The 22,078-nt window shown below is 37.3% G+C and overlaps 1 protein-coding gene across 2 annotated transcripts; it reads right to left on the reverse strand.

The window, feature by feature from the left end:
* Positions 1–822: 822 nt before the first annotated feature.
* Positions 823–18,767, reverse strand: LOC136258155 (protein patched homolog 1-like). Of its 2 annotated transcripts, none has more exons than XM_066051465.1 (10): positions 18,244–18,767; positions 5,389–5,680; positions 5,271–5,336; positions 4,957–5,226; positions 4,684–4,905; positions 4,542–4,631; positions 2,990–3,220; positions 2,086–2,937; positions 1,259–2,026; positions 823–1,112 (listed from the first exon to the last, which is right to left on the reverse strand). In XM_066051465.1, the coding sequence occupies exons 1-10, from the start codon at positions 18,696–18,698 to the stop codon at positions 984–986; spliced, it is 3,375 nt and encodes a 1,124-aa protein (XP_065907537.1). In that variant the 5' UTR covers positions 18,699–18,767; the 3' UTR covers positions 823–983. The 2 variants fall into 2 exon arrangements, with proteins under 2 accessions (XP_065907537.1, XP_065907538.1); XM_066051466.1 differs by lacking the exon at positions 18,244–18,767 and adding an exon at positions 11,196–11,323.
* Between the last annotated feature and the right edge of the window lie 3,311 nt (positions 18,768–22,078).

Raw genomic sequence — 22,078 nt, forward strand, 5'->3', positions numbered from 1 at the left:
ACTACTTAATCTGCCACTGGCCACATACAAGTAGCCAACAGCTAAGTTTCCTGCTTGTTTTTAACTCGAGGTTGACTATCAGGTGAGCTTTAATTAGAATGGATATGATATTAGGGAAAGGGTTGTTTACAAAATTCAAGAGGATTACATAGGGATGAATTGGGTGAAATTATGGGCCACTGAGAGGTGGAAAAATAAAATTTACAGCAAACATCTTTAATCTAGGCCATGAAGCTGTATAGCCATTCCTAGGTTGGCCAAACTGCTCATACAGAACATATCAAATTGGGATACAGGGAAAATAATTATAATCAATGGCCATTTGCTATGTTATTATACCACTAGTCTGAAGATCACCACCAGGAGTGGAGCCTGCAGCTACTTTAATTTGACTCAACAGTCAATGCAGATAGGTCCCAGCTCTGAGGTATCACTCCTCCATTTGGCCAAGCATTTTGAATTTGAAAATCAGGGATACTAGCAGATATGCCTGAAAAATACAGAAGCCAATGAAAACTGTGGTGGTGCAAATACAACTTTCACTGTACTGGATTTTTACTTGTGTGGAGGACTGATTGGTGACATGACAATGAACGTATTCATCACAATGGTGTGAAGGCACCACCCCAAGTTCTTAAATCATACATTATTACAAATTTGTCTTCGTCACATGTTTTAATATTTTGCCTATACATTGCCAAGAATCCCAAGATTGTATAAGGTTCTATTTCTGTGTGTACCAATAAGCTATTGAGCAGTCTGAATCCAGGCTGAATTAGGAGACCAGTCAAACAGCAATCTGGCACCGAGCAGTGATGGAGGTCTGTCAACAAGGTGAAGATAACTTGTTTAAATAATGATTACACAAAAACTAAAAAAAATCTGAAGGGTTGAGAAATCTAAACAAGGAAAATGTCCCTACAGCTAAATCTAAAGAATTCAGAACCCCGAAGACTCTAAAACAAGCCAATTTATAAATGATGTTAGTAAAGCATCGATTCTTTCAGCTCCTCTTTTTTCAGCTCCTCTTCTTTCATGTCCTCCGTACCAATGGGATTGCTATATCCCATCTGTATGTCACGTTGAGGGGGGGCTGTATTAACAGGCCACACCTGAAAAGACAGAACAATACTAAATATACAAATGAATGGGACCACTGATAGTACCAGAAGAAATTAAAACACACCATTTTACAACACTTTTCATTAGTGATTTAAATAAGGTATAGATTGTTTATTCATTATAATTGTTAACTTACTTGCGCAAAAGGTCCAACAACAGACAGCAGCACTGGTAGAAATAGGAGACCATTAAGCACCCCAAGTACAATAATAATCATATAAACTGCAAAGAAATACAGCTGAATGAATCGAACAGGTGCAAACAGCAGCATAATGACTCCAACAAAGGTTGTAACTGCTCCATTAAAGATGGGAGTAAAACGATGTTCCAGTGCCTTGTGCATCCTTTCATTGTGATTACGTAACCACAAATGTTTAGGCCCTTCGGTACCTGTTGCAGTAGCTTTCAGGAAGTAAAATACTAATGGTGCAGTGAATTCCACACAAAGAGCAATGCCGGCAAGAAACACAGTTGCTGGGAAAAAGTTTACGTCAATTTCGAAAACTCCTATAAAGCCAAATATCTCCACAGCATTTACTATTAGAATTGTTCCCATGACTATTCCACTATGTAGATCCATTAGGAATACAGACGTCACAAGAAAACAACAAATTACAATGATGGCAGCTCCTAACAAGGTATCTCTGCTTAAGGTAAGAAACTGTGCATAGAGAAGTACAGCTGTTCCAAAATTGTAACCATCAATTTCAAGATCATCAAGAATGTCTTTAACACTTTCAAGGTGGTCCACTACAAGATCAGCTGATGTTAGGTCGTCCACATACAAGTTTACTTGTGCATACAGTAGTGGTTCAGATGGTACTACAACTGTAAAGTCAGTTAGTAGTGGTGCAGGCGACAAGAAAGCTCTAAGCAACTGAAAATTGGTACGATCCAAAGTTGCCTATATAGCAAAAACATATTGATAATAATTCACACACACACAACTTCTGTATAACTTACCCAAATCGTAAGGTAATAATAAAACCTGTCAGGTGGAATGACTGTGAACTCCATTCCTCTAAACTCTTCAACAGCAAACAAGTTATAATTACATAGGCATTCTTGGCTATATGTAGTAACATTGGTAGCACGTACACAAGATGGTTCATTTGGTAGATATGTTTGATCAAGGGCAGGAATAATTAGAGTTAGAGTGTTTTGGAAAGCAGTGATATTTAATTGACATGCACGAGCATGCAAACTTTGAAAGTACTCAATCATCACTCTTAGCCACAAACGATTAGTACTTGTAGGCGCTATGACATTGACACTGTTAACAACTCTCCTCTCCATTTCTAACAACCGTGGCTGCAATCCAGGATAATTAATATCTTTAGTGGCAACAATAAATGCATATGTTTGAAAATACTCGTCATCTATCTTAGCATAATCAGTGAATCTGTCATTAGTACTAATGTCTCCCAAATGTCTATCATACTTAATTCTCGTACAGCCCCAAATTCCTACCGCCAGAATAATGAAAAATGCAACAATTGCCACAGCTTTTACAATGTAGTTCTGAAGGAATGGGGAGTAGTATTTAACAACAAACCAGGTCAAGATGGAATTATATTCTTTGTTAGCTTGAGATAACCACGAGGAAGCACTTGCCATGACACCAGATTTGCCAGGTTCTTCCTTTTTCTCATCAACTTCTTTTGAAGTGTCATCGTCTTCATTTTTTCTCCAGAACACCGGAATACAACACAACACATCCAACAGTTTACCATGGGACCTGTAGTAGTCTATTATGAGATAACAGGGCATGCCTATGACCAGTCCAATGTAATTGAGAGTTATAGCAACAGCCACCTGAAAAATGAGATATTAAAGAGTTGTTGTGCATACATTTTTGACCACATACCTCCACTACAAAACCTCTTAAAGTAATAAAAGGAATAATATAGCACATCAGAAATCCAGCAAAGTTAGTGACAGACGTCAGTGTGATACTGGGTCCGACAATAACCATTGTATCCTTGATGAGTTCTTTGATTGAGGTGCTTCTGCCTTTCCTCTGCTCAATCTCCAGAAATGTACCAACAATGACAAACATATCGTCAACACCAAGTCCCAATACCAAAAATGGATAAATCTATAAGGAAGAATCGAAGATATCGATATAATTAATAATATAATTTTAAAACAAATTAAGATATAATAGATACTTCACTTTTCAAATGATAATTGATAGCTGGGGGGGGGCACCATTTCTTTCTTTTAATGCAGTATGTGTGGATTCACCAGTTATAATAATTTTATTTTACAAAAGAAGTCAAACAAGTACACAAAAAATTTGAAATTTTCAGGAAGAGCACAGTAAGGATAGAACTTTTCTTATTGTTTTACTATGATTAATATCATGCACTACTCCAGCTTGTTTCAGTACTTTTTATTGATGTGCTATGGTGTCCCTAATTTTTCGTGTACTTATAAAGTACAGAAAAAGATTTTGTAAGAACACACAACTTACTCGGATTCTCCATTTGTGGAAAACACCAAGTCCTATACGCTTCGGTGTCAGCTATGTTCAACCCATTACACAGCATTATAAATCAAAACTGTTCACCTCTAAAGTATAGCCACTACGAAAAATACTGATGATTTCCATTACAAAGGGAAGCCATCACAAGCTACTGCCAAATCAACACCTTTCACTGTCAGCAAAGATGAATGGCACAAAAGGAGAACACTGGTAAGTCCATGAAGAATGCATTATACATACTGTGGTATGCCAAAAGGCATTTGTCTGGTTGAAGTGATGCTGAAGAGTGAAAAAAATCAAGCCCGTAGTCTTAGCCGTTATTGAGTTACACTTGTGTGAAGGCATCAGTCATTCAGTTACTCAGTCAGTGATTCAGCCAGTCGGTCACCAGAAAATTCTATTTAATAATATTTTTTATTAAATTCCATAGCAATTTGTTGAAAACGTTTTGGGTCGATCTTAAGATTAGTTTTATCTAACCAATATTGTCATCATGACAAAGTACGGCTAGTTTTTGGGTGATGTTTTTCATGTGCCATGCCCAACCTTGGTGGTCCCTATTATACAGTACTAAGGTATGCATAAGATTTCCTTCTTGCAATGAAAGCTAAATTCTAAACTGCTTGAGTTACTACTGTAGGCATGTGGCAGTGGATGAATATATTAAAGGTGGGTTAGTGACATGATAATCTAGCTAGTGGTAATAATTAGAGTGTACATAATGAGGCTGGAGTCACAGACTGGAGTTAATTGAGAAGAAGTGGACTTGATTATACCTAACCAACACTGTAAAGACATCATGTAGGTATTGTGAGGCTGGTTTCTGACCCGCATTAATTTTTTTGTGAGAAAGTACTAACCACCATGATCTTCTACTATATACAGTACTATTGCAGTTCTGTGTGTTAGTTCTACATACATATAAACATACTTGAGTTGTGAACCCTGTGAATTTCAGTCCTGCCCAGGCAGTAATTCCTAGAGCAGCAGCCGAGCCGAGTATAACAATAAACACTCCCATCTAAAATCAAATATGTAAATGTGATATACCTATCAGAAACATGATCACGCACCAGTCCAACTCCACACCGAGACTGCATAGAATCACATTTGAAAAAAGCTGCTGCACAGTACAAAACCATTAGGACATAACCGGTGGCAAGAAGTGCTGGTACAACAACACTGAGTTCTTCAACAAATTCTGGGACTGTTATCGATGAAAAACCATACATTTGATCTCGAGATGTTCTATTACTGCGTGGAATTATTCTTCCTTCATCATAATCTACCACATGCTAAAGAACAGCACATAGATAACATAACACTTTTATATTGCAATTTCTTACATCATAAAAGAGTTCTTTCCACCTTTCCAGCAATCCCAATGTGTCAATGCGACTAATGTTGATACCATGAAACAACAGATTATTTCTAACAAGGTCTGTGCCACCCAAAAGTAAATCAGTTCTAAATGTACGTAACTGATCAGTACCATTGTCATTTCCCTGATATCCTGTTACTATTGCATGTGGCGTGACGGCAGCATTGCTTGCACCTTTGCAGGCATCAACATTACGAAACAGGTTACTATTTGCTTCAACGTATCGTGAGCTTTCCTGTAATAAAAAAATCACATTTTTAAAGAGAAAAGAATCCTTACTGGACATCCTTGTGAATAAAAACAGTCTCTTCCAACATAACCATCAATGCCAAGTCCAAGAAAGCCCTGTGTATTAATGTAATTTCATAATGATTACAAATATAATACAAGTATGTACCTGAATGACTTGTGGATTATAATTAGATTCATTCGGGTTATTTCTCATGCACTCTGTCAACTGTGTATAATTAAAATTGGACCAGGTCAAATTCTCAGGCATTTCAGGACAGTATGTTGGTCGCGGAACCACAACAGACTCTGGCGGGTTTTGTAACAATGATCCTTCCCAGTAACAATCCACTATTGTAAACATTCCGCATGTGTGTAGTTCATTCAGTATCCGATCAAAGTCAGGCATTCCAGTTGGTGGGTACGGGACATAGGCACACAAGTCACGAAATGTATATGTCCTACAGCAACATAAATGCAAACATCGGTTTATGCTTGTGACTGGATTTTGGAAGATCAGTCTTAATGTTACATTTGTATTTATACACTAATTTAGATCAGTACTCAGTAGTCACTAGTACTCAGTACCTTGGATTCAATAAATTTGATGAAATACCCTGTATTTGATGATATACGTACCCTGTAATCCAACAGTTGCAAAACTAGAGACCAAAATATATTTTACAAGAAAATTTTTATCACGAAATTTTTTGCATGAAAAAAAGTGAATTACAGTAAATCAGTCTAACAGATTAGCAAAAAGCACTAATTTTTTAAATTGTTAATTTGAAGGAATCCAAGCAGTAAAAAGTAGTGAAACAAGAGATAATATGGGTGACACTAATTCCTTGAAGAGAATTATATGCTAGACTTTCCACATAGCTATGCCATCATCCATATTATACCACTTTTATCTACTATGATTTTAGTAGTCTACTAATTGTAATGAACAACATCTATTGTTTTTATTGCTGTACTTCACAAATGTGACCAGATTTTGGAAAATTGCATGCACTAAACAGTTGGGTTAATACAATTCATTGTTATGATTTATGTGAATGACTGCTCTATTAGAGTAGTTTGATTTTATGTAAAAATTTTGTGCAAGAAATTTTTGTACAAGCAAATTACGGTATTACATGGTCAGGGTGACTGGTTTGTTAATAGCATCTCAATCTTGTAGTGGACCTCGAGTGAGGGTATCCTACATGATCAGTGAACTAGGGCATCATGTCTTGATTTCTGCAGCGTTTTGATTTGCAGCTACAGGCAAACATGTAGATTGGTATATAGGATAGGAACTTCAAACACTTCCACCAACAGTGTGGACTGGATCACTTTTTAAATTAGTTTTCTGACATTCATTGGTGTTAAAAAGAATTTCTAGATTGCCCTAAGGCATATTCTTATTACTACAAACAATTAATCCACCTATCCTAATAAATATTACCTATAGTGGCTTGGAACATGACCTACAGTTTGGTCGCTACAGTCACAGCATACAAATTGTGACTGTTGCCTGTCACATTGAAGCTCCTTGCCAGTTATTGGATTATTCTATAACTGCTGCGCTCATGGTATTTGTAGGTAATAGTTGTAGTGGCTTTGAACATCTGTGAAGCCAAAGGTTGTATGTTCTAATGATGACTTGGACAAAAAACGATAGCAATCCAAAGCAAAGGCAATGAACAGGTGTTGTTCAACTACCTATGGCATGAAAAGGACCATTGTCACAACTACACGTCATGGTATGGTTTGTCACTTAACTGATGATGGCTTCCTATTTACATATTAATTTGTGTTTGTGAATTCCACACATAATGCAAAGTCACAATCTGCCATGTGAAGGCTGACTCAACACATCTGTCCCTCACGCAGACTATTATTATTGTTCCTACCAACCATAAGCAATTAAATTAACGAAGCTAACTTTCTTAATGCCGTCTTGGGGTCTGCTTAAATTCAAGAATATTACTGTTTTACAATTCAGTATGATTCAGTTTCTCTGCTTATGACAATTCACCTAAGTTTTATGCTGCCAACATTTTGGGCTAGTACTAATATTTTCTTGTTGCTAAAGGAGACTTAGCTACTTTACACAAGTAGAAGAAAAAATAGAATTTTTTAGTTCGATTATGGATCAAATAAACAAAAGTAGTGAAACAAGGGAAAAACTAAAAAGGTAGTGAAACAAGAGGTTGCCTATATCTGGGCAGTTATAGAACACTTGAATAGACCTCAGTTCTATACAGGTAGTTATAAAACTGCACATGATACACTAATGTGTGCCAAGGCCTATTTGTAGGCTAACAGAAGTTCATTTTCAATACATGATGTAACTGCAATTAAATACTGTACGATACAAAATTTTGGCGAGATAAAATTTTGGTGATTTAACTCGAGATAGAATTTGGCAGATAATATTTTGGTGAATGTTTGTGTCATACTGCATTATCTCTATTTAGTTGGCAAAGAAATGGACAAGAATATTTTGGTGAATTGAAGTCATTTTGTCAAATTCGCCATAATTTTCTTCTGCCAAAATGTTGTATTGTACAGTTTGGCTGAAAGTACTGTATTTTAACCACGGAAAATGTTTTTCTTAGCCTTACTGAGTATTTGAGTCTTTCATTATGACCAAAATTTAATTACTCAGTAGCAAAGTTTCCATCACAGTGGAAGGACTTGAATATTTACTAATCTTATTACTACTGTGTACAAAATATCAAGAGTTAATAATAGTGGACTTTTGATAATGAAGGAAGTGTGAAAGTAGTTGGATGTATGAATAGCACTGTAGCAAACAAAGAACAATTTGAAGCCTGGGGCCCCTGTTTTTGAAGCTATGGGGCCCATCAGGGCTGGGATCCTAGGCAGGCTGCCTTTACTCTCTAACCTAAAGGCTGGCTCTGAAAAAATATGTGAAGTATAAAGTGTCAATACAATAGAAACTATTAATATTTTAGTGAACAAATACCTGGAGCAAATCTCCACAAATTTCTTCACATGTAGAATGAACATAAGACCCTATAATTCCCACCTCTTCGGAATGAGATATCACCAAAATTACATTTCTAGCGTATAGTAAAAAAAATTTGGCCTCTTAGCTAGCTACCTCTATCTCAATTTGATAGTTGTGTTTCTACCGCTATACTAAACCTCAATGCTCATTGGTGTGTCAGACTTGTAAGTGTGTACATGTAACTAGTAATACACATAGAAATTGTCACAATTGGTACACTAAACAGCGATAAATTGTAGAGGTTTCTGGATTATGGGAAACATTATTATGTTGGCCTTATAAGTATGAACCAAAATTCTACGATTTGGTGAAATTTGAGAGATGTAATGAAAGCTAAAGGGCTACGTACTGCTACTTCCTGCTGCCAGAGAATCTACAGGGCATGGATGCAGTGTAACCGTGAACCTTCACAATTGATACAGTAGATCCTTGCATGGCTTGCTTAGCCACTACTTGCTTTGTGGCTTAAAGATACAATACTGAAAAAAGAAACTTCCTCACGACATTTTCACATTGATGCAGAGCTCAAACAGGAAATTTGTATTTCTCTTTGAATAGCGTGTGAATAGTTTTTGTATCTGGGTGGGGGAAAGGGGTCTAGTGTAACTCCAATAGCTGCTTTGTTTTGAATCTTTAGATATATTTTCATTTGAAGGATTGCAAACCAGCTGCAAAAAAAGCAAAATTTAATATGTTGTCATGTTTTACGTGCATGTTGCAATAATCGTTCAGAAGCTGCAGGAACAAGAAAACACTGTGTTAGTGGCTTAATTGCGACTCTTCAAACGATTCCAAATGATGGCGTTACACCAGACTCCTTTTCACACCCAAATTCAAAAGGGAAAAAATGGTCTAAGCGTGCCACTAGGGCATGTCTGTAGCGTATATCTTAGTGATCCGCTCATGCCATTACATGATTTGTTCACTGCGTTACATGATTTGCTCACTACAGTAGATTTCAGGTGCATTTGAAAATACTGCATCTTGTGTATATATGTATATATATATATATAAATTTTTTTTCAATGGCACAGCTGGTTGCTGGATTTTTTCTGCACCATAAACATTGATTCTGTGGGCTCACAAAACTTGGAAAATTATTTATATGCAACAGAAATGAAGTCCAACGACAGTTTTAAAGAATCTTTTAAAATTATCTCTTTGTACACTAGCACTTGTGCCCCTGGTGAGCCCTAATAATAATACAGGGGCGATAATAAATTCTTGGTTAGCATCAGTGGTCACTTGATATTGATGCCATCAACTTTGCAGCATTGATGGCACCTCAGACCACACTTTACTGTTAAGCAAGCAGCTAGATTGGTAAGAGGTGTGGTCTCCGTACTCTATCGCTATTAGTCCACCTGTAGTACAGTCACGTTGAGCTGAATCCAGGGTTGTCGGTTAAGAAGTCATACAAGATCAAAGGCTTTAAACATGATGTTCATGACACATTTATTCGTAAGCTCATGTTACGGGGACGCACTTAATTGTCAAAAATATGGCGTCCAGTGCAGCGTCAGTGAGTGCGGAACGAAATCCTCTTGGAAAGAGGTTAAACAGCCAAACAAAGTTTCTACTCATGAAGCTATGGAACTACTTTGAGCAAGAAGCGAATAAGTCTAAAGTTTCCGTCAATGTGAAGCAGAGAATCTCAAAGGCCACTGGTATTAAATGTCTTCCAGCTCTTTGCAGCTGGGTTTGGTATTCATTTTGCCACGTAGGGATTTCAGAGTCATCTATTGTAAGAGTGAGGATGGAGTACAGCAAGAAAGGCGGGTTTTCTATGCCAAGAAAAAGGTACAAAAGCAGTTTGCAGGAGCCTACTCAATTCATCTCATCATCACGGCAAGTACAGACGTTCATGAATCCGTGTCGATGCAGACAGTTTCGACCAGGATGCAATCAGACGGAAGATACATTCGTTATATGACAAGAAAGAAAATCTATCACTGTCGAAGATTTTGGTGGGTGAATTTGAATGCTCGAGCCTTTGGTTTTGTTACTCCGTCTACAGTCAAAACTTCGGAATGATGGTGTTTTCTTTGGGGGGGAGAACATCACTTAGGAGGGTATTGAAGGATATGGGATTCAAGCATAGAACAATTAATGACAAGAGGCTAGCATTGCACCAGTTTGTGTGTTTTAATTTTACTACACATACATACAGGGTATACTATGAGCATAGTCCATCAGCGTCATAAATATTTGAGACGAATGAGGCGCAACAGAACTGAAGGAAAACCAGTGGTGTACTTGGATGAGACTTGGGCCAATGCGCATGATAGAAAGTCCAGAGCCTGGGTAGATGCTGATAAGACTACTGGGGGGACTATAGGAGGAGTCAGGTTGATTAAATAGCTTTCAAAATTCTGCTCGTTTAACCTAATTTATACATAGCAAGCCATCACGTAAAGGAGAGCGCCTTATTATCTTACATGCTGGAGGCAAAGATGGATGGGTTCCCAGTAATTTTCTATGATGTGAACACAGTTGTTCTTTCAGGTTGTGATTGGGTTTTTAAAGCCAAGAAAGGATCTGCAGCTGGTTACCATCAAGAAATGAATGCAGACAATTTTGAAAGATAGTTTCAGGAAAAGTTACTTCCAGCATTACCAGCCAATTGTCTGATTGTAATGGACAATGCCAGTTATCTAACAACTGTAAACATTACTGTGTTAACTGCAGCCGCCACTTGGAGGAGCAACCAAAGCAAAAGTGGTGAAAAGTACAGCTGAAAGAGTGGTTAGATAAGAAACGTACGGCAGTATGTATATACTGTCACTGTTTCAGTATGTGACTGTATGACGGTTCACAGGTATAGCATATCCAGAAAGTTCACTGAAGAGAGATCTGTGTGAAATCATCAAACGAGCAAAAACTCCTCCAAGATATGCTATAGATGAGATAGCTGGAAGTAAAGGTATGTTAAGTGTATACATTGTGGCTCTCACATTTTTCTGGTATGGCTTTTTTCTGGTATACTGTTGTGATTCCAGTTCTTTCGGCTAACATAATAATAGGTCATGAAGTAGTCAGATTACCAGTTGCACACTGTGAACTGAATCCTATTGAGATGGCCTGGAATCAAGTGAAGGGACATGTAAAGCGGAACAACAATAGGTATATCAACATTGTTATGGACATTGTTATAGTTTGGCATCTGTTTAGATTTACTTTGACTGAAGTTAAGGAACTGGTTTATCAAGGATTTGAGGCTGTTACATCTGAGAGGTGGCAATCTTTGATAAAGCACGTTCAAGAAGAAGTCAAAGATCATTAATGGAAACTTCATGAGGAACTTCTAGAACGATTCCTCATTCACGTCAGCAGTGATAGTAGCGATAGTGAAGATGGTGATGGTGGTATTAATGACCCCTCCACCACCAGCAACAGCGAGTCCGAGTCTACTTCATCTGATGTAAGATTGTTTGATAATTACAATACTAGTGTTACAACTTGTATGTTGTTCCCCAGGAGTCATCGGGTGGCTGGGATTGAACTCTGCAAAGTACATGAACAAAAAAACAACAACAGATGAAGTGTAAGTGCATGCACTTTCAAAGTTATTGTTACTTTATTATGCTTGCAGAAGGTGAACATACCAGACATTGTGTATATTGATCAGTGCAGGAGTGTTTAGAGGTATCATGGGTCCAAATTCATACAAAAAGGTTTTTGTTTTAATTTGGTGAAACTTTTTGTAGAGTTCTGTGGGAATGTGACTTCGAGAACCAGGTGCTGATTTGAAATGGCTTGTATGGCATATGCACAAAGTGATGGGAAAAGGATTAAAGTGACAAATTGACTAGATGGGAATAGGAGAGAATAAGCAGTTGTGTGGTAAATGTGAAGTTAAAACATGCTGTTTATTTCACTTGCAGGTACGCCTATGCTGGATAAAAGTACTTGAGCTGTTATAATTTGGGTTTTTCCTCTTAATGGCTGAAAGAGGTTTTTCCCCTGAAGATAAGTGGGCCACTTATCTTCTAAATACAATGCAACAGTGGCCCCAGCTCTCTCATGCAACTCTGTTTTACACACACAAAAACTGTTTTCTTACAAAAGTGTATTACAGCCTCTTGCATAACAGATGGTGAAATCATACGTGTTGAGGGCGGGAGTGTGACATCTGGCTTCGCCACAAATATGTGCCAACATGAACATCAAAGGACCGTGCTTTAGAGGCTTCCCCATTGAAAATGTATGGCAAAACTTTACAGTGTCATAACTAGAGTGTTTTACATTCGAATGAAGTGCTTTTAATATATTTTTAACGGATTGAGAAGCGCTACGTATCGAGCAATACAGGAGGTCCGTGCGATGTAGCAATCGTAAGTTATTAATCGTTTTTGAGGATTCAGCTCAACGTGAACGTACTATAGATCTTTAATTGATGAGCGTGGTCACGAACCTATCACGAGCGGGATCTCAATCGTGAACTTGCAGATATCTAGCTAGTATATCTCTTATAGTAGTGCCGGGACTCTGAAATAATTCTGTGGTGTCTATTATGTAAGTGTTGATATGGAAAATTTAACACCTTGATATGGTTTTGTTGGATGAAGAAGAAGACAAGCAGCCTGATTGAAGATAAAAGAATAGACAAGGTACAGAGGGCCTACACTTTACGGAACCTCATCCCCCTGGTGAGTTTGCTATTGTGGCGTAAAATGGTGGCTGTGCGCTGCTTCATTTGGCCTCTAGCCTTGCGACTGTGGTCAGTAAGACAGTGAGGGAGTGAGGCAGTGAGACTAAAAGCCAAGTTTTAGCATTTAAAAAAAATTCCACCTGTAAGTATTTTGTTATATTTAATGCTGTTCTATATATTATATGGACTAGTACTATTCCGTAAAGGTGATTTGCATCATGTAAAATGTCTCTAGGAGGATTTTTAGAGGCAGAATTTTGGGTGACGTGCAAAATTTTCAGGACGATCCCTACTTAAACGGTACCATTTGATTCTGATGAATCTGAAATTGTGTAATTGTTGATCACTACAAAATTAATCACCCTTTTGCTAATCACGAGCTTTTTATGGTATTTCAGACCATGATAGACTGTATTACTTGCTTTCTTCTTGATTGGAACACTGGATTCATAGTAAAAGCACTATGCAAGCTCATGCACTACAAAAAATATGGTCTCAAGCCAATATAGCACTCAGCTTTGCCTCATGCTGTCTCTCTACTGTACCCTTGTGATATATATTTTTAGTATCAATTGTTCAATTCAAGTAGCTAGCTACATACAAACCGCCATATGCAACACAATTTCAAACGGATATCAAACAATGCATCACTTCAACTGTACACTAAATTTTATGAATCAAAGATTACGGAAAAGATTCAAACAATGTATCATAACTTATGCATACTTATTATTAATGTTTGACAGTACAAATAAAGGTACTTAATTTTTGTAGATGTGGTATAGTTTACTAGAATCATCAGCAGTGTTGGGAAAGTTACTTTTTAAATGTAACTAGTTACATATTACATATTATGTACAACTGACCTATTTAGTTACAGTTACATATTACCCATATAATAAAGTAACTATAATAATATTGCATATTATATTACTTTGTGTCCACAGTCTTAAGCTGTCACGTGTGAAACTACCACTTTATCACGTGGCATGATTGCATTGTTGGACAATGTGCAAATCTTGGTTATAAGCAAGAAGCTGGTAAATAAGCTTCATTCAGTAGGCTTCGTTACTTCGTAGTGGCTAGGCGTTACTCAGTGGATTACTAATGAGATTAGTAACTTTGTTACTTGTAGTAATAATATTATGTAATATTAGACTCGTTACAGTAACTTCATTACTTAGGTAACGCGTTACATTTGCAAGTAAAGTAACTTGAGTTATATTACCTGTTTTTACAGCATATTTCGTTATAGTACTTTGTTACCACAAAAGTAATAATTATTACATAACACGTTACTTATGTAATGTGTTACCCCCAACACTGATCATCAGGTATGAAATAGCACTGTGAAAATATTTTTTCATGATTTACCTTTGTGAAATGGTCAATTAAGTCCTTAGTTTGAGTGGATTCTTAATCAGTATGATTCAACTCATAGAATGAGACCAACTTTAGTGAATTTGGGTAAGGGCAAACCGAGGCTTGTGTACTGAGGTAACTAATTGAATGCACATCATGGTGGAGTTAACTGAATAACTGCCACTATTAAAGCATTATAGCAAAAGTTCAGATTCCATTCTTAAAGGGCTTTGTTTTTAGCATGGTTTGTCAGATGGATTCTACTGGGTGCTCTTTTGCATTTTTTGTACATAATGTACAATGTGGAGACACTGACAGTTTTTGTATACACCTATCAATGTTAAGCCCCACTTCCCCCAGCATGGGAAATGTTGGACTTTAGGAAGGGATTTGAAATTTAAAATGTAATGGGAATTGAACAAGTGGTGAAAAGTTTTTACATGTGGCACATGATAAAACGAAGCTCCTTATCAAATCCCTTCATATTTTCACGCGTCATAGGTATGGGATTTGACCTAACAATTTATCCCCAGGATGGAGAATTTGACTTCTACCAGATCCCCACTATATCCCCACCCTCCAGTAGTCTGACAGTGCCCGCCCCTTCACATAGAGAGGAAGGAATGATGTCACAATAATGACAGCAAGAATGGCATGTCTCAAAGTAAGTAGTTCGCAAGATAGATTAATGAATGGCTGCTAGCATAATTGAGATTCTTTCCATATTGATTAGGCAGCATTACAAGTACATCAGTTCTAACTACAAGGCTCTCTCACTACCTCCATCTTTAGTTCTTTTAAAGAACATCCTATTGGCGACTACAAGCAGCCTTAATCATATCGTATCTTCACAAAACTTCGTGACAAACTCTTTCACACATTATGTATGGTAACTCCAAAAAAATGTCACAAATATTTAGTAATTATAGCAACAATGCAATCTGATTGGTGCTACCTGTTTTGGGTAACACACTACAAATTTTGAATGCTAGAGTGACCAGACCCATACTCAATGCAAAGAGATAGGCACTGCCAGACTAGTATTGGGGTGAGTGGGGCTTAACAATGATAGGTGCCTAATTGTATTAAAGTTAGCTTGCTTGTAGTAGTTCAGTTTGTAATTTATTAGTTTTTTAACTTCGTGACTGATGCCTTCAGACAGTAAGGCTACGAGCCTAGTTTTTTCACTGTTCAATGCCGCTTCAGCCTAGTCTGGCTATGACCTCCTGAAATGAGCATCACTACTGCTCTGCATCACTACTATAGCACTTGTGCAGCTGGAATGCACAAACAACTGAGCACATGCAGCCCTTGTGCTTCTATGAATACAACTATTATTATAATTACAGTGGATCCTTGCTATCCAAACCTCAGTTATCCAAACCTCAGTTATCCAAACACCTCAAACACTAAGACTGACTTTTTGATTACAGTATTTTGTCATTAGTGTGTGTTCTATTACAGTTCCATTAGAGTAATTGAAAAGAGATCTGTATATAAATCAATGGGCTTCATTTATCCGAACAGATTCACTTATCTGAACACTTTTGTCTAACTCTATAGGAACAAAAGTGTTCACCAAGAATGGTAAGAAGCCATAGTCTTTGCAGAAGAAACCTTATCAATTTTGATATGCTACAATCTGATTGGTCTATTCTTGCAATTCTCACACAAGTGCTAATGGACTTACCTGTAGCCAGTGTTGGGAGTAACGCGTTACATAAGTAACGCGTTATGTAATATTATTACTTTTGTGGTAACAAAGTAATATAACGAAATACGCTATAAAAACAGGTAATATAACGCAAGTTAATTTACTTACAAATACAAATGTAATGCGTTACCTAAGTGATATAGTTACTGTAACGAGTCTAATATTACATAATATTCTTACTACAAGTAATGAAGTTACTAGTCTCGTTAGTAACGATTAGCCACAACGAAGTAACGAGGCCTACTGAATGAAGCTTATTCACCAGCTTCTTACTTATAACCAAGATTGCATATTGTCTAACAACGCAATCATGTCACGTGATAAGGTGGTAGTTTCACATGTGACAGCTTAAGGCTGTGGACACAAAGTAATATAATATGTAATATTATTACAGTTACTTTATTTTATGGGTAATATGTAACTGTAACTAAATAGTTCAGTTGCAAGTAATATGTAATATGTAACTAGTTACTTTTACAAAGTAACTTGCCCAACACTGCCTGTAGCTATCCCATTGATCTTTTCAATTCGCGGTAGCGCAGCGTGATGGCTTCCCTGCTGACATTACTGTAGTGAACGAATCGCTTGCCAGTAGCTATAACACCCACGTAGGGCGTGACTCGTCATAACTGCACGAGGCTGAGTTTACATGCTTTTTACACAGCTTCTAATAGTTCTTGCGCGACAGCAAAAACAAGCGAAATCACGTGCATAGCATTTCGTCCAATCAAATCGATTTATTTTTGAACTTCAAACTATAATTACCACACGTGGCTTCCACTTTAAATTTTGTCGGCGCGCAAGAACTATTAGAACCTGTGTACACAGGTTAGGCCACTCCAAGTCATACCTTAGTTTCTGGTCACTCCCAAGCCTACAAATGGATGCGGGCGGGCGGATGATCAGGACTTCAGGACTATAGACTCTACTGTGACAATATACTGTATGGTATTATTATTTGCTCAATTTAGCAAATTCATGTTGATTTTGTTTTGAGTAGTTGAGCATAAGTAGTTGTGCTTCGGCAAAAAATGCACTAGGAAAGTTGTTGATGGATCATGGCTAGCTATACACTGATGTATAGCATTTAAGTATATTTATTTATTTATTCATTTATTTATTTATTTATTTATTTATTTATTTATTTAGAATATACTATAGGAAATGTTTTGCTCATGTAGCTACTTATGCTTTCCAAGTGAAATAAATGTCTCATTAGCTATGTCAGGAAAATATTACTATGACTTATATAGCTAAGTTGTTCAAATGATCATGATCCAAAATGAAATTTAACTTCTATTTTCACATCATAAATTCTTCATTCAGATGTGAAGTCGTAGCCTACTAGCTATGTGTTTCCAGCCTTCTATTCAGTAACCTTGAGAAAAGTAACTGTCAAAGTTTTGAGTCATTGAGTGCTCCAGACTAGAGTTTTTTAGTGATCATCTGGGAATGTTTAAACTATAAGGGTTTCTACTTGCCAATCTAATTTTAGTTATGGAAAAGTTTAAGTTTAAGCTCACCGAATGTTGCCGGCTTTCCATACCCCTGCAGTGTTCAGTGATAAGGAATTTGAAGTTACTAGACTAATCATTAGAGGACTACATTTGAATTATAAAGTTAAAGCTATGGCCCATCTGCATGGGCTAGTAGTTAATGCTACTGAAATTACTTTGGTTACAGAAGCATTAGTAACAGTTATAATCTGAACAGCTATATAATTAAGGACAAAACTAGCTATAGTTAGAAACATTTTATTAGTGTGGCATATATACCTAATATTAGAGTTAAGAGTAGTGTGACTGCTCTATTGGAATCCCTGACTGCTCTATTAGAGTATCTCGATCTTTTACAGTAAAAAATAAGTGTCTTGCTGGGTCACATGCACTTAAGCACCTGTAATATTAATAATAGTCCTCATAAACTAGGGTTCCAGGTTTACCATGCGGGCGGGTGACCAGAAACTAAGGTTTGACTTGGTGTGGCCTTATATATCTGACCACGATACGAAAAAAAAAAAAAGAAGGCAGGTCGCCTTAGTACACCTGATGATGGAGCTAATATAAGCTAGAAATAATACATGCGACATTTAATCCTTAGCCATGGGTATTTTTTTGGGGTATAGACTATTTTTTTTTTTTTTTTTGCTAATGTAATTTTTCCTTGTAGCTAGCTACGGCTTGGCCTAGCGGCTCAGTAATCAGTTAGCTCATCAGTCGGGAAACTGCATGCTAAATAGCTCTAAATAGCTACAGCTACATACATTCAGTCTTACCTTCCCTTGTAGGTAACCGGCAAGTCAATAACTGATCTCAATAGACTAACATGGTCCAGTAGAGTATTTATAAAGTTGGTGCTCCTTAAATCCGGCTGAGGTCGATACTGGAGAACGACTTCCTGCGTACCCAGCTCACCAACGAACCTCGTGGTATAATCCACGTCGTCCCTATCCTGGACTCTGATAGCTAAGTCGCTGAAGTCGGAATTTATATTAGCATAGACAAATCCAACACAAAACACTCCGTAGACCATTATTAAGGTGCCCAAGAGAAGAACGGAAACGGATGGGGTGGCGGTATATATTCTTGCAAGAGTCTCGAACCACGTCTCTACCACTACTCGGCCATACAGCGCGTACTTGAAAGGTCCAAAAGTAGCAGCAGTACCTTCCTTTATAGCTTTAACAGCGTTAGAAGCTACATTCAAATATTCCTCATCTTGTTCAGCCATAGCTTCACCTCAGTGTTCCGGCACGTCAATAGCTGCAAAAAGAGGTGCACTCAAAAATACAAACCAAAAAGGGTGTGTCTACTATGCTTAAAACAAATGCATTTATACTTCCGTAATTTTCCGGCCGTCACACCCAGTGCTTTTTACTCGGACACACCCTACTCCGAGCGGCGCGTCTTTAATCGATAAGCCCATGCATGCAGCGAGCGCAAGGGTCTGTGATGTACTATACTAGTCTTGTCCTTTTGGATGTCGTGTCGACTCCAATAATATAGCTGTTAGCTATCTATCCATTTTGTTTACGCAATTAATTTTGTTCACTTCCGGCTATTCTGGTGAAGGATTGCAAACATTCTAAAAACTTCCATGGCTTCATTAATATAGCTAACACTGTACCTATACCCACACCTAGTCTGGTGCAGTTGTTCATTCGATTAGAATTTACCTTCTAATCCATGGGGCGGCCGCATATGACCGGCCCAACCTGCTGAACTGGCTGTACATGTGTGGCTTCCAGGCATAGCTAGCACTTCAAGGTTATCTGCTGGGTAAACTGAAACCACTTTATTTTGTTTATTTATTGCTTTACAGATCATTAGCACATGTACAGACACATCAAGACTTTATAATGATGGCAGTGGCGGATTATCAATTTTGAGTTTGTACAGTAATGATAATAAAATTATAGTCACTGAAAATTCTATTTAAAATACCATCCATGGCCAACGTATTTGCATGCAACACATGCGACACTAATTTTTATTGTGTCTTCTAATAAGAGCCCGTGGTGTCACAATCAATGATGAACACCAGGGTGTGGGTATGGACATTATGACTGCTTAGGCTCGATGCTGTTACATTACAACACGTAAAAATTGCTGCATTAATTTCACAATGCATGATACTTAATTGGCTCAGAGCCATATTAATGTTCTACCATGTGCCACATTGGTAGCTAACATGTAGGAAATGATGGAAAGTGGTACATGCAGTACAGAATATTTAAGTGCTGGCTGCATGTGTGATGGGTCAATGTTATGTACTGCAGCAGGAAAGAAAACACCTTGACCTTCAAAGGATCCAAAACGAATTGGCTATTAAAGTTACGTACACCACCCACTCAAATATACAGGAATGTGTTTTGGCCATCTGGGTAGGAGACTAGAGGACACACAAGAGGGGGAGGGAGTGGCACAAGAGACCCAAGAGGGCAAGACATTTTAGAACAAAACAGTGGTCATGGTCAGTGCACTGTATGGGCTGCGGTGTTAAGTCACCGTTTCTCTACATAACAACATAGAAACATCTGGTTGAGTTTGTTAAATCATATTGGTATGGAAACCAAATTTCATAACCCGGCATGTGTACGCATCACACTATGGTCAAAGGATTCAAAAAAATATTTTTGACGTAAACGTACAACTAACTATTCTTCAGCACTACTACTTTGTCCCTATGAAAATCAGTGCCAATATTATATGCAATGCAATATGCGAAACAGGTGCATGGTAATGAAGTAACCATAGTAATGATGTCATGTGATCTTTGCACATTTTGAGTAACTATGATCAAACTCAGCGGCCTGTCAATGTGATCATTGCATAGATGCTGTTGATGCTTATCACCTATAGAACTGGTTGAAGAAATTATAGGGCAGCTATTAAATGGACACTTCAGATCATTTTTTCTCTTGCCTTTTTTGTTGTGTATGGGGCAGTTTCCCTCTCACTTTTTAAATGCATAAAGTACAGCAACTAGTGTACCTTTTTAGTCATCAGCCAACTTACTATCGATTTAGTAGGGTTTGGGCTAACAGTCATTCAAGAATGGGGTACTATGTGTGCTTGCCTGCTGGGGGTGTATGAGTTCAAGATACTCTAATAGAGCAGTCACCTAATTACTCAGGTTTTAACTGTGCAAATTTTATTGCATTAGCAGATGTATCTATACATAATCATTTGCAAGTGTATGAGTCTATCTGAAATGCTTTCATTTATTGATGTGTAGCCTGAGCAATTATGAATTTTTTTACCTCAGTTTAAGATGCAAACATGTTGCCACTGATCACGATAATTTCACATGCATTGAATATCCATAACTTTGCAGTTATTTACTTAACAAAAATAATAAATTGTGTACAACTGTTTAGCATAATTAAGGACAAAGGCAGTTACAATTCAATGCAGCCACTTTCGTAACAGGTTTATTCACACAATGAACTCTCACACAAGTGTAGGTTTTTTCTACAGATCAAATTCTTTCACAGCAGTATCTGCCAACATTTTGACTAAATTCACTAATGCACATTTGCATGTGATGTCATAACATCACAATTATTTTTATAACATTACTCATCAACGTCACAATGTAGAGAAACAACCATGATTCATTCCAGAATTGCTATAATCTCCCAGCCTATTGGAGTATCTTATTCAAGTATATATTGAAATTTCTCTCAGATTCAATCGCACAGACCAGAACATACAAGGAGGATTGTGTAACTTCAGGTAATGTTGGGTGGAAAGTAGTGCAGGAAGTGTTCAGACACTACAATGTATATTCATCATAAATATACTTAACTGGGGAGGGTATATGATTTGTAGGAGATGATAGTTCACATAGTTATGGTAACTAATGAGGGGAATCTGACTATCATCTTGTACACACACCACACACACACACACCATGGAAGTGCACACTATAATTATGTACAACACATTTAGACTATATCACTTAATACACACTTTGCAGTGGGACAAGGACTGCATTTATTTGCTTTGCTGGAATTTAGTTAAGTATGAATGTGTATATTTATTTGTATATTTTGTATACCACATTAGTGCTGCACGGTATTACATTTTTGCTCCTGGTATGAAAATACCTCGGTGTAATGTACCCTCTAAGTACTTAAGTGAGCAAGTCCCTTGACTTATAACACGTGTTAACAACTCTTAATAGTTCAATATAACTGATAACACAACCATATGACAACTAAACTAAAATAGTCCAATAGACACTATATATACAAGTGTTAACCATTAATGATGTCATACATAATAACCTGATAATTACAACATGATTAAATAATAAAAGTCTGAGTTCATTACATCTCCCCCTTCTTAAGCTTTAACATATCAAGTATACTGAGAGGTATCAAATCGTTCTGGTGGCTGTCGAGTACGTGTTGACCGACGCAGTGTGGATTGCTCATCAATATTTGCTGTAGGTTGAGAAGTGTCTGTTGATTGCTCAGCTGAGTCACTATTTACATAGTCCCAGTTAGTGTCATTTCTTGATGGTTGTTCTTCTCTAGCCTTTATGTGATCAACATGACGATGAACTGTTTTGCCATCTAACAAATCTATGATGTAAGATAATGG

The sequence above is a fragment of the Dysidea avara genome, chromosome 6, assembly GCF_963678975.1.
Source record: "Dysidea avara chromosome 6, odDysAvar1.4, whole genome shotgun sequence".
In the NCBI taxonomy this organism is placed as follows: Eukaryota; Metazoa; Porifera; class Demospongiae; order Dictyoceratida; family Dysideidae; genus Dysidea; species Dysidea avara.

Bases quoted from the DNA above. Each gene is read 5' to 3' on its own strand.
- LOC136258155 (XM_066051465.1), bottom strand. From the start codon at position 18,698: ATGGCTGAACAAGATGAGGAATATTTGAATGTAGCTTCTAACGCTGTT. The intron at 5,337-5,388 runs GTACATACTTGT...ATTAATACACAG, and splicing joins ATAATCCACAAGTCATTCAG to GGCTTTCTTGGACTTGGCAT. The intron at 5,227-5,270 runs GTAAGGATTCTT...TTTTTATTACAG, and splicing joins TTTATTCACAAGGATGTCCA to GAAAGCTCACGATACGTTGA.